A 13,425-nucleotide genomic window follows, 5' to 3' on the forward strand; every position below is an offset into this window, starting at 1 on the left:
GCAGGCTTTATACTTGATTTTAATTTGGATATTAGTTTGCCTGTGGTCAGACTGTATTGAGAACTGTTTATAGGTGCTGATTAATACATGGAACATGTGCAGCCTCAATTACCATATGAATATTTGCTTCATGCTGCCTGTGATTACTGTGAAGTATTGGCAAGAGGCTGAATTGTACAAATGACAATGAGGCCATATTTATCTTAGACCCAAAAGCTTTTGGGCTTGCAGTAAATTTGCTGCAAAAAATAACCCAGGCTTCTTCTTGGAGTGTGTTACGTTTCCCTGTTTTGTCATGTGCACACCCTGTTAACCCCACTTCTACTGGGGACATGCATGATGCCATCCCACCATGGCCAGGTATATAAAATAGCAAATCTGCTTCAGTCCTTTTTAGTGTCATCCAGGTGTCCACCCTGCAAGCAGGAGCTTCCCATGGTTCCTGGGACTGTGGTCAGTGCTCAAGTGTTTCATGTAAACAGTTCAGGTGCCTATATGAACTGAGTACGGATAAAGAGCAGCATTCCCTCAACTGAAAACTTGTCCATTGATTACTTTTTTCTCAGCTCTGAGTTATTTTCTTTGATACTTTAATTATAAAAGAGAAATCTCTAGGCTTTGTACAATGTCTTTGTTGTACGATTGTTGTGACCCCAAGGGCACATACTTCAGATTTGCCTTGGAGAGGAATATGTAAAAGAAAAACACAGTATTTACAAATTTGATAAGCAGGGAATTCAGAAGACCAAAGAAAATGTCTTGTAGTTGGTGAAAATTCTGTACTTCCAAGCTGGGACATGTGGGGCTGCTGCCAGACTTTGAGAACGAAGTCCTGCAGTCCTGGACAGTTCAGTCTCTGTCATTGCCATTCATCCGAGCCATTAGTGCTTTGGCAGAGCATGAAATTACAGAAGGCAGCAAGTTTCATGTGGCCTCTGGTAGGTGGTACCTCTCCATGTTTCTGCTCTTGTGCTGTGGCCAGCAGTGGAGTTGCTTGAGGCTGCCAAGGCATTGATGGAAGACGACTATCTCAAGTGCTCTTGTGTTTGCTGCAGGTTCAAAGTGTGAACACATGCACTGATTGTGGGTCAGCTGGCATGCAGAAACTGTCCTGGCCCCGCATCAAAGTTGGATCCACCATCCTTAGATCTTTCATGTCATAGTCCTCATGCTGACAGCCTGAACCCCTTTGAGAGGAACAATTCCTAGCAGGTTCATACTCAAACAATAAAATGAGAGGAAAAACTTCACCGAGAACATCATCTGATGACCATACTAACTCTGGAAGACTCGTTGCTTCCATGGGAAAAAAAAGAGACCTTATAATTGGGTAGTGTTTCAATGAGCTGCATGTGTTTAGGACCTGCTGCCTGCTCCCCACAGGTCCCCTGCTGGCCAGGGCTCAGTTCTTGTGAGTAGAAGCTGATGACTCTGGAGATATCTGTGATCCTTTGTCCTGCTATCTGTCAAGTGCAGAAGGATGGGTGTAACACATGAACCATTCCAAAAACCACAGCAGATGTTCCTGACCCCTGACACACTGAGCAATTGCATACTGACAGGTTGGGGTGTAGTTATACACAACATATTTCACAAAACACCATTCACAGCTGAAATAAGTAGGTTTTCCCAATCATAAGATAGCATCTATTGTTGCTTCAAAATTTTGTATTTAAAAAAGTCAAATACTCTATATTGTGCTTTCCCACACACAAGTTCTCTGCTGTAAGGCTGTGATTTCAATATGTCATCCAATATGACAAGTTAAATAAAGGAAAGACTTTTACTTGCCTGAGAAGCCCAGAAAACCCTGTGGAGATAACTGTGATTCTGGAGCTTTTCTCTCAGGTCAGAGAGATGAGAGACCCCATCATCTGAGCACCATGTGGGAAGAGCTCTGCTGGGATTAAAGGTCTTGTGCCCATTTTTGGCACATTTTATGTGAGGGTTATTCTTAGACCAAAAGGAATTACCCTAGAAATAGAAATGAATCATCATGCAGCTGTAATTGCATTTCACCTATCCACATAGATTTAATTTAATTTATTTGGTTTTAAATATGAGCATTGTATCCTAAGTGTGCAGCAGCATTGCTGTGTGCATTTGAAAAAGCTCCAGCAGAGTTTGGTGGGTGAAATGTTTCCTAAATCTGGTGGGGCTGTCTGCACGCTGGCCACCAGTGTTGGATGCACGAAGCCTGTGGTGTGTGAGTTGGTGTTCCAGTGGCCAGCCTGTCATTGCTGTGTTGTCTTTGCAGATCACCAAAAAGCAGTGCTGCTGGAGCGGGGCCCTTCGGCTGGGCTTCACTTCCAAGGATCCATCGAGGATTAACCCCGACACTCTGCCAAAGTACGCCTGCCCCGACTTGGTTTCCCAGAGCGGCTTTTGGGCCAAGGCTCTGCCGGAGGAGTTTGCAAACGAGGGGAACATCATTGCCTTCTGGGTGGACAAGAAGGGACGGGTGTTCTACAGGGTGAATGACTCCCCTGCCATGCTCTTCTTCAGCGGCGTGAGGACGGCAGAGCCCCTCTGGGCCTTGATCGACGTCTACGGGCTCACCCGGGGAGTGCAGCTCTTAGGTGAGTGCCTGGGACCAAGCACAGGGGTGATGCTAAGGCATCCCTGAGAGAGAGGGCCAGCCTGACACTGCCTGTCCCCTCTCTGTGCTGGCACAAGTACAGGGAAACAGCTGTGCTTCCTGCCCAGAGCGTCTCAGGACCTCAGCCTGGGTCAGTGGGTGTGAAACTTAGCACATAAATACAACCTCGGTGGGAGGTGGGAAACAGCTGCTGCAACATAGCACTAGAAGCCATCGATAAGTAAGTGGATTTCTGCTCAGAGGTGTAGCTCTATCAGAGAATAGCCTGGAGTGTGTCATATACCTCATAATACCTTATTTTTATATCATCTTGTGCTTTCCCTGTGCCAGAGTGGGGAAGTGCATTTTATGCACTATGGTAAAATCCTTCCTGGATGGCACTGTTACGATTTTCTGTCAGGTTTAATGGACAGATTTGAAACATGGCTATCTTTCAAATTGCCTGAGAGAACCTGTGGCTGGTTTTTCCAGGATGTTTTCACAGAGGAGTTTGTTTTGTCCTCTGGAGCTTGAAAGTTGGATATACAGCTGGGGTTGGAGGATGAGGAGTGCTGAGTGCCTGTGTCTTCTGCCATCCTCAGGTGAAATGAAGATAGTTTGGCATTCATGAGGACTGAGTTCCAGATGTGCAGGCTGTCAAGGTTTGGGCTATTTGAGTTTATACATCTTAAAGAGCTGAAAAAAAATCTCTGAGGACTGAAGGGCAGCAAGGTGGCTGGGGGACCAGGAGTGTCAGCACGCAGCCTTAGAGATGGCTTTGCACTGTCACTGGGAGGCAAATTGCATTACTTTCTCCATGTAACAGTGGTTTCATGGGTCTTTTCACCATGGAAAAGGTTAGATGGTACCTTCAGGAGCTGAAGTTCCTTCTGAAGATGAGATGATCTGAGGCTGAGAAAGATCCTAGCTTTTTCCTGTCTGTTAATCTCTGTTAAAGTGACAGCTTCATGCTGTATATCAAAAATGTCAATTAAACTTCTTTCTGACAATTCTGCCTCCTTCCTGCATTCTGTGCTCTATTAAAAAATATGGTGGCAGGACTACCCATAGCAATCAACACAGAAAGGAAGAGGGATGTTCAGGAGATGAAGAAATGAGACTGACCTTGTTGCAAAAACTCCTTGCCTGAGATTGCACAAGGCAGAGGAATTGAAGAATTTCTCAGCTGCTTTTTCTTTTTTTAGGTGCAGAAAGATTTATCTTTTGTTGTGAATCAGCTTGAATCAGAGCCACTAGGCAACTGTTCATAGGCCAAGGTGGTGATATTTGAATTGGGATGGAGAATTTGGGCAAATGTCATGCCAAGGGTTCAGTTAGGAAGAGCTTACAAATAACTCCAAGTCCTACGGCTGTTCTTGTGAGATTTGGCTCCTCAGAACCACTCTGCCTGATTAATGAGGGTCCATAACTCTGGATTATGTGTTTCCTTTCAAAACGCCCGAGAAACCATTTCCTATCCGTCATCTGCCCCTGCATTGTCCCAGCATCTTCCACATCCCCTTTCGCAAGGAAACTCTGACTTCTGCCAGCCACTGATTTACCTCTAGTCCAAGAGGCTCCAGGCTCTTTGGTGAAGTCCCTGAATGAAGCAAGCAGCTTCTGAGTTTACACAGTTGGCGTGGAGCTCAGATATGTATTTATAGCTTGTTCCAGCAGCCTTCAGCAGGCTCTAAGCCTGAAACTGTGCTGAAACGGCTTCCACCCGAGTCCTCTCCACCTCCATTCATTATTAAACAGCACTAAAAGTCAGAGAGGGGAAATCATCAGCTATGTTGCCCCTGGATCCTATAGACATTCCCGTTACTATGCTCTGCATGCCTGCTGGAGTGTAGCAGACCACACATATAGCACAGGACAACTTGCCAAAAACTCCCAGGACTTGACAAATGAATTTCATAGCTTAGCTACAAACATATGGTTGAATTCAGCCTGGTATGGCATGCAGGGCATCTGATGGAGGCTGGGGATGCTGGAGCAGTATGTTGAACAGAAGAGCCTAGCATTTCAGATTCCAGTTCAGTGATTTATTACCTCCTAACCCCAAATATATTCCTTATTCTTAAGTCTCACTATTTTCTCAATGCCTGTAGGGTTACAGGGTCAAACTGCAGCTCTGCACAGTCTCCATTTGCTTTTATGTGTAAGAATCTCACCAAAAACTTTACCATTTCTGATGTCTTTCTGTTTATTGCAGAATAACACCCTTCTCACTCCCAGTAATGTAACTTCACTTCCAAAGTGAGACTTGCCGAAGGAAAGACCTGCAGCAGTAATTCTTGTGTCACTGCAAGATCCCAGCTCTGCAGGGAAATGGACAGTGTGCATTTGTGATCCCAGAAGTGACAGCATCCAAAACTGCACATTTTTATTTGCTTTTCTGCATTACACTGGCAAATCACTTCCAGCCCAAATAAGGGGCTCAGTAAAACGGGGTAATGACTAAGGCTATTGACACTGTTCCTGACTTACAGATCTAATAAAGAAAAGAAGGGAGGCCCAAAGCCTGTGAGAGTTAAGTGACTTGCCAGAGCAAAAGGTGTCACCTGCCATCATCCTTGTTACCCAGCTCAGTCCTGCCTCTCTCTCTATCTGCATCACAGGCATTGCACAACATTCTGGCATCACTGAAAACCAGCTGGTTTGTACCTTAATTTTTCATTTCCCTCTGCTTATGGCTTTACTGACAGCATCAGCCTTACTGACAGTTACCCATGTGTCAGTACTGCTGTCACTGCTCAGGTGGATGTGGCTGTCACAGATGTTCCTGGCTCTGACTGCCCTTGCTGTACATTCAAAGGCAGAGACCTTTTAGCAGCTTCTTTGCCAGCTGGATTTTGAAATGAACCAGGTGAAAAAGATTTGCACAGTCCTCTGCTCTGCAGTCGAGGGGAGTTGGAGCTGAGCTGGGATCAAGGTTTGCAGTCACTGCTCGAGTGATTCAAAAGCAAGGACTGGTTTAAATCCACCTTGAGGTGACTTCAGTGATGAGGTTCACAGTGTTGACAGTGAGAGGCTGCTCCTTGCTCTCCTCTACCCACATTACAGAGATGAAAAGGCTTGAATTCACCCAGGAATCTGGTGTCCTCTTACCACAGGGTCTCAGCTGGTTTTCTGCTACAATGTAAGGCCTGCATACAGGAGTCTGTGGCAATGGAGTCCATGCATGTGCTGTGTTTTAGGGCATGAGTTTCAGTGTAGGTGCAGGCTTACATGACCTGTAAACATGCCCTTATACAGTGACTCTCCTGCTGACATGCTCAACTTGCAGGCAGGGTGGTTTACAGCTCTGCTTTCCTTTTTGGGCAACTAGTGTTGCACAAGTGCACTTTTACATTCCAGGGTAATTTAAAGTAATATTTACTAAAAATGTGGTTTGTCCTTATGGTATCACTTCAACATACACACATGCTCATTCACACTTTTAAAAAGAGTCCGAGAAAAATGGAATATAAGCAATCTGCTGCCTTGCTGCTATAATAAAGCATCAAAAAAAGGAAAGGAAAGGCCCAGCTGTTTAAATTCTGGTGTCTTCAGAGCCTTGGAGGAAGGATGGCAGCTCATGGGAACCAAGTGGTGCTGTTTCATACTAACCTGCTTCTTTCTAGCACTGGGCTTGAGCCTGGCATGTGCACTTCCCATGGATTCACTGCAGGACAGCAAGGTTGGCAACTTCCCTCAGTCATGTGTGCAGTACAGCATGAGTGTTCTCAGCATTTTCCTTCACCTTTGGTGGGGGATTACAGGTTTGCCTCTTCTGTATGGCGCCTTTTTGAAAATCACAACTTTTTTTTTTCTTTTAAAAATCACTCTGTTTTTTGGGCAGTGACATTGCAGCACAGCATTGCAGAGTGGTTAAGATGGGAAAGGCCCTATGAAGATCATCTAGTCCTACCACCTACTATCTTTTCTTTCAAAGCACAATGCAGGTACTCTAAAAGTACAGAAAAATGGGGCTGCAAAACAGTTATGATTCCAGCATCCCTCACTTCTCAACCTGTGTTTCCAGTGAGGTAATGTGAAGTACAGTCTACTCATTTTCCTTGGTCCCATTCTTTGCTAGTATGATCAGCAATCACACCCCCTCACTGTTTATTACTCTGTTCACACTCTTCTCCCATCCATCAGTATTTTCATTCATGCAGTATTTCACAGTATTCTTGGTCTTTTACCAGCACAGGCTTTGAAAATCAAGGATAATTTTATTTAGATTGGCACACTGAGAGGCACCTGTTAAAAGCTAAGTCTCACCACATCTTGTAAATATAAAATATGTGAAAAACTAGTAAGACCGTGCAATATTGCAAAATTTTAAATGCATGTGTTTTGAATGTGCATATTAGATTTGCCTGCAGTAGAAACATATATAGTATAAATATATATTTCAGTCAAAAATATATGTACAGAACCTGGGAGAATTAAATGGAAGTTCTGTATATTGCATTAGATATTTGAGAAATCTCTTATTTCACCAGATCCTCTTCCTACCTTCTTATTGTTTGATGTTTGCAAAGTATTTAAGTCAAAATGTGAACTGATCCTGGATGGAAATGTACCCATCTTATCCCTCAAGCTGGTGTCTCTTTGACAGGGAAGTTGCACATTTTTTAGGGAAAGAAAGAAATGTTTTGATTTCTTCATGCGTTTCAGTTCTTACGTAGTTTGAATCTCTAGCTCCCGGCCACCTCTAGAAGAAACATTAAATAAGCCTCAAATGAGGTAGATTTATGGGCAAATTTCAGGTGTTAATGGTATAAGACTGTTGATAAATCTAATTTATTGCACGCATCTGCAGTTTTACTGTGTGGTTATTACTACTTTATTTTGCCAAGTGCAAAGCTTATTTTCCATTGCCCACGGGAATCCATTTTGTTGCTATTCTGACACGTGCACATAAGCAGACTGATGTGCCAGGAGTGCTTTGCACTAAACAAAATTGGATAATCAGATATGACTGCAGTGTATTTTTATAGGGTATTGTTGAAAGTGGAAGCTATAAACAATTAATCCTTTTTGTGGAAGTCTGTGACTATCTGATGGAAAAGCATAATAAGTCCTTAAACAGAGTCCTACTTAATGAAGGCAAGATACACAAGACCTGCAAACAGTCAGTTGTCTTTGTTTTTCCCCATCTCCTAATGGGAGAGAGAATTTAAATTGCTCATAAAGTTTTATTGTCTGTTGCTGTTGTCTCTATGGCAGCTGCAGGAAGCTCTCTAACGCAGCTGAAAATCTGAAAACAGTTTAATAAATAACTTATCTCTTGCCATTTTAATCAATCCCTGCTTTGCCCTAGCACCTCTGGAGGGAAGTGTTTTTCCAGATGCAGTAGGCACCCAAAGCTAGACCATGGACCCAGGCAGCCCCTTGTGCTTGAGGGTCTGTCTGTCTGTCCAGGTTGTGATGATGAGCCTGCTGGACACAGAACTTTCAAGCAAGCCGGATCTCCTCTTGGCCATGTGAATGCAGTGGGGTTTTTTTGTTCTCTGTGTGTTTGTCTGCCAGGAGTGGAGATTTGTGCCCATGAGCCGGGGAAGGCAGCATCTGCCTGCCCTCACGGTCAGCACGGGGTGTTTGGGATGAGCAGCAAATGGCAAACACCAAGGAAGTCAGAACAGGCAGATGCCAAGTGGAATAAGGTCTCTGAGGGGTCAGCATTTCAGGCTTCACTGGGTCTGGATGAGGTGTTGGATTTCAAAGTCTCGCAGAGGCTCTGCAGGTTGCTGGTGTTTCCTCAGCACTGCAGTCGGATAACCTGCTGCTTTCACCTGAAGCACCTTTGCCTCAGCAGGACCTCTTGGCATTGTCACAGGTGCACAGAAAGGACAAAATCTGACACATGATGTGCTGTAAGACACTTTGTATCAACAAAATGTCCACATCAGCGTCAGGAGAGCCTGCAAGGGTTCCTGGGTAGGAATAAATTTAAAAGGGATTAGTCTGGCTTTTATTTTCCAGACTGAGAAAAATGGAGGCTGCCACAGGACAAAACGAGCAGTGGAAAAATACATTCTGTGCTATAAAGTTTCTTTAGTTCTGGTGAGCTGAAATAGTGTTCCTAACACAGTCAAGAAGGGCCACTTTACCCATAAAAAACCCAAAGAAATATGAAAACTCTGACAGTTGTAAGTGGTGTTTATGTTATGGGTATGTTGTAGTTCAGGCGCTGACACTGCAAAGATAGGCCCCTATGTTAAAAAAAAAAGTGGAGTCTTCACATTAAATATCTGTTGTGGTGATTGATTTGGCTTTTGCTTTAAGGAGGTAAATGTTGCTGGTTTACACTACGAAGTTTAACTTGCCTTTGCTATGTGTTGGAAGTGTGGAAAGTAGAGTCTGGAAACAGTGGTTCCAATTAAAAAGCTTTTGACTTTCTTTTACTTCTACTAAAGGTAGAAACTATTTGAATAATTGTATGTACACTGAATTTATTACACAGCTATAGTTAGTTATAGACATTTCTAGCATGGACAGGGCCTTAGAGAATAATAATCCACCACTAATGGAGCAGTGTATTCTTTTGAGAGAAATTTTAAAGAATTCCATACATTAGCAAAGGTTTTAGCTTTCTGATTGAAACCATTAGAATATCTATGCTGCTCTTTTTTAATGCACTCTATTAACTGATACTTAATGCCACATATAATTGCATTTTACTTAGTTTGTCTAATATAGTTCCTTTTTTGAAATCTGTAAGAGCTGTCTTTAAAAAAAAGGGAGAGAGAATATGCTGGGAGAGGAAATTAATCTTTGCAGCTTTCTTAATACCTTTCTCAATTCAGCCAAATGACTTAAACTGTTCAAACCTTGGGCTGTAATGCTGAAAGCTAATTCCTCTTCATTCATAAAGCTATAGCTTGACAAAAAGAGTGCATTTGGAGCTGGGGCTAAGTTTTGGATGTGAATTGAGTGGTCTGGTAAAAGTATAACAACTAATTGTGCTAATCTTGCAATTCCAGCTATTGCAGCTGTTCCAGCTGTGGAGGCCCTTTCCCCTAAGCCTGTGTGACAGATGACAGCTAAACACTGCTAGTATGATAAAACGAAACACTGTCTCTGTGCAGTATGCCTCTGCTGGCCTGAGATAGCACTTTGTCATTTCCCTGTCTAATTGGCCTCACAGCTGCTGAATATGCAATTTACCATACAGAGGATGTGAATTGTTATCCCTGTAGGTGTCCGGGTTATTAAAAAAGTTTGACACCTTTAATAAAATAAAATTGGGGTTTCCATTCATACCAGCAACAGAGCTAAAAATGAGGTTGCTCTGTAGTCCAATCTCCTTCTTTATTTTTTTTTCCCCAAGCTGCATAAGCAGAACTGTTGTTACTGAGCTCAGTCCTTACCTATAGCCCAACTTTGCTCTCAGTTTTGCCAGCCTAAACTTGTGGCTACCTGTGGAGTCACTCTGGGTTTACACTGTGAGCAGAGTCTAGCCCAGGGTTTTTGCTCACTCATCCCTTCTTTTTGGCCAAACACTGCAGCAGAAGTTTCTCCAGACCTTGTGTGGCTTATCCTGAAGAAAACCAAACATTGTGACCGTGCCGATTTCTGAAGCTGTGCTGATTCAGGCCAGAACTTCTCCTTCACAGAATCATGGAATGGTTTGGGTTTGAAGGGACCTTAAAGATCACCTAGTTCCAATCCCACTGGCAGGGGCAGGGATGCCATTCACTAGCATCTTTAGTCATGCTGAGCTATTACTCCTTTTCTGAAGTTTTTCTAACTGTGTTGAATCCACTCCCAGTTTTGATGCAGATGTTACATCAGCTCTGCTTGTAATGCAGCTGAGCCTGCAAGGTGCTGTGCTCCATGAGAGCCTGGACTCCTCTCTCCTACTCAGACATAAAATCTTGATCTTGCATTCTTCTGTGTTGCTCTCTTAATTGCTTGTTCATACATATGTTCTTCTGACAATAATTTTTAGATGTTTCCCCTCTGTTGCGGCTTTTGGTGAAAATGCCATACCTTGTACTGACATGCAGTAGGTAAGTGCTTCCTCCTGTTTTCCTGGAAATTATAGCAGGGTAGTGTTGGCAGAACTTTGTGAAATTTATACAAAGCATTCCATGTCTATTGGCTAGAACAGAATGTCCAGTCACAAGTTTTGATTCTCAGACATTTGCATCATTTTGATGTTAAAGGCCTTTACAAAATATATTTTTAAAAATTCCATTCCATCTGCTCATGTTATATTTACAAATTAAAATTATTTGGGATTGGTAAATTTTTGGTCTGTAGCTAGGGATAAAAGATTGATAAAACAGATTGCTAGCCACTGTCTATGTATTTAAGAAGATGAAAATCTCTTGTGATGCATCTGGCTACCAGTGTGACTGTTCACAGACGATTAATTCTCTTCAGGAAAAAAAAAAGAAAAAAAGTTTAATTGCTCTATCTTTTTAAGAGGATAAAGACCACTCCAGGGAAAAAGCCTTTCAAATCCAATAATCCTATTCCCGTGCTGGTGCTATGCCAATAAACAGTGCACCACTTGCAAGGAAAGATCTGAAGCTTCTAAAATCTTTAATGCACAGTGTTCCCTCTTTGTCTGGCCAAGGCTGGAGGACCCTAGAGCATCTGAACCTCAAAGGTATTCACTTGAACCAGGAGACTGGTGACAATTTGTTCAATATGTTTCTGAAGCTATTTGCATTTCCTCCTCGTTCTGCAGTGGTGTTTCCCTGGTTGATTTTCATTGCTCTCTCTGGTGTTTGTGGGCAGCAGCCATCACTCTCCTGAGCTCTTCCCAGACATCAGCAATCTGCTCTGTTATCCCAGCATGGCTTGTGTGAAAGATCTTTTTGACAAAAACACTGGGCCTTTTGGGTTCTGCCCCTGTTTGTAGCCATTTCTATTCCAGATAGATCTGATTCAGTGTTTCCATACAGTGGAATGTGTATACTCATGCCAGAGGTGGGCCTTGACACTGCCTGCATTTGTCAAAATGCATTTCTGTTGCTTCATCCCTGACATGGTAGAGTCTCAGGATCTTGTCTATAACACCCCTTGGCCAGGTGGATGGAAATTGGCCTCATGATGGAGATCAAAGCTAGAGGTAGCAGGAAATAAAACTGAACTAATGAGAATTTCATTGTGGAGCTTCAGGGAGGCACAGTTTCAACTCAGCCTAATTGTGCACTCAAGAGAAATACATAAATAATTTGGTTTTGAGCCATAATCACTATTATGACTATTTTAATGGTATTTTCTAGTGCTTCAGTTTTGGGTGTGATACCTAGAAGATCAGTGCTGCACAAAAAGCAGACAAGATATGAACAGTCAAAGTAACAATCTGATGGTGAGGCAGAGGCTGCTCTGTGTTGGCAGGCTAAGAGATGAAAGCTGGTGGAGAGAAAATTCAGTGGGAAGTAGAATACTATATTTTTAAAGGTATTCCAGCTGGGCAATTGAAACCTATTCTCAGGTGCTCAGAAAAGAAGACTGCATAGGCTGCAGGGCCCAAATTCAACAGGATGGTAAATTCCCTACCAACCGCCATGTATATGTAGTTACATGGTGTGCCAGAAATCAGGTATATGCTTGAATAAGTATGTTCATTCACATTCCTAAAGATAGCCATGTGCTTAAATGCTTTGCTGGATCCTTTTCTTTGCCATCTGTTTGTTACTGGATTCTGTGCAGGGCTTGCTAGGTCAAAACCTAGCAAGGTGGTCTGTGGTTAATCAGTAATCAGTGGTTATGCAGGGATTAGCCTCTGTGCTTAATGGTTTTTCTGGGCAGCAAAGACTCTTTTAGGAGGAGGAGGAGGAGGAGGAGGAAGAGAAGAACATGAGTAGGAGAGGCTGAATGCACTCTAGAAGTTGGAGGGGAAGTAGAAAAGTTGCCTCCAGGCAGTGCTTGATTTTCTTGGAAAATATGTCTGGTTTCTGTGCAGGAAGGTTTAAAAATGGGTCCAGATACCCGAGGTAGGGAAGAAGGAAAATGCAAACATGGAAACAGGGTGAACTGCTGTCTGAAAGCAGTGGAAAGACAGGTTTGGCAAAAAGAGATCAGGTTATATTGATGGGGAAGGCAAGGACAGCCCAGTGACCAAGATACCATCCTTTTCTTGCCTGGTTTCTTCACTGACACCAGTGGCTCATTTTGTCTTTGTGGCAGCAATTCATGAGCCATAGGCTTTGTTTTCCTTGTTTTCTCCCCCTTTATCTGGACAGCACAGGGTGTTAGGTGTGCTTGAATTACTTTGTATGGGTCACCATGAATGTCTGGCATGTTCCCTGAAGATAAGTGAGCTCTTTTATCAAGCACATACTACTGACAGCCTCTCTATCATAGGGATCATGAAGATACAGGAGAAAACAACACTGGACTAAGAATCTGAGTCAGATTTGTTTTTTACATGCTGAATTTGATGGCTCTTAGTTCTGCTCTTGGTAACACCTATTCCTCTTCATGCAATGGTTCTTTCATCATATAATTAATTTATTATAGAAGTCTTTTTGCTAAATAACAAATATTGACAGAACTAAGTATCAAAGGGTTTATTTGAATGAAGGTGAGCAGTCTGTAGGAGAAGAGATGAGAGATACTCCTTTGTTTGTGCTTTGCAGTGGGGATTTCACACTCTTCCATCTGTGTCTGTGGAATTTGCTGCCAGATGAACTCCTGTCTATTGAGTTGGACTTTAGAGTCTAATCTTGCAATTAGCAGCATCTCTAGCTTGCTTGGCTGAGAAAAAACCCCAAGCAACCATCTCTAAAATATGTACTAAGTGCAGTTATTTTTCCAGCAGAGGGTTTAGTTACAATAGACAACCTAGAGAATTAATTCAAATTAATAGCAAATATGACTTTAAAAAGAACTAG

The 13,425-nt window shown here is 42.8% G+C and overlaps 1 protein-coding gene across 2 annotated transcripts in view; it reads left to right on the forward strand.

The window, feature by feature from the left end:
* NEURL1 (neuralized E3 ubiquitin protein ligase 1) overlaps positions 1-13,425 on the forward strand; it is a 140,722-nt gene that overhangs the window by 83,436 nt on the left and 43,861 nt on the right. For both annotated transcript variants that reach the window (XM_030951155.1, XM_030951156.1), the window contains exon 3: positions 2,258-2,579. In XM_030951155.1, the coding sequence (XP_030807015.1) occupies positions 2,258-2,579 (322 nt within the window). The remainder of the gene's footprint in view (positions 1-2,257; positions 2,580-13,425) is intronic.

This window comes from Camarhynchus parvulus, chromosome 6 (assembly GCF_901933205.1).
Source record: "Camarhynchus parvulus chromosome 6, STF_HiC, whole genome shotgun sequence".
Taxonomy (NCBI): Eukaryota; Metazoa; Chordata; class Aves; order Passeriformes; family Thraupidae; genus Camarhynchus; species Camarhynchus parvulus.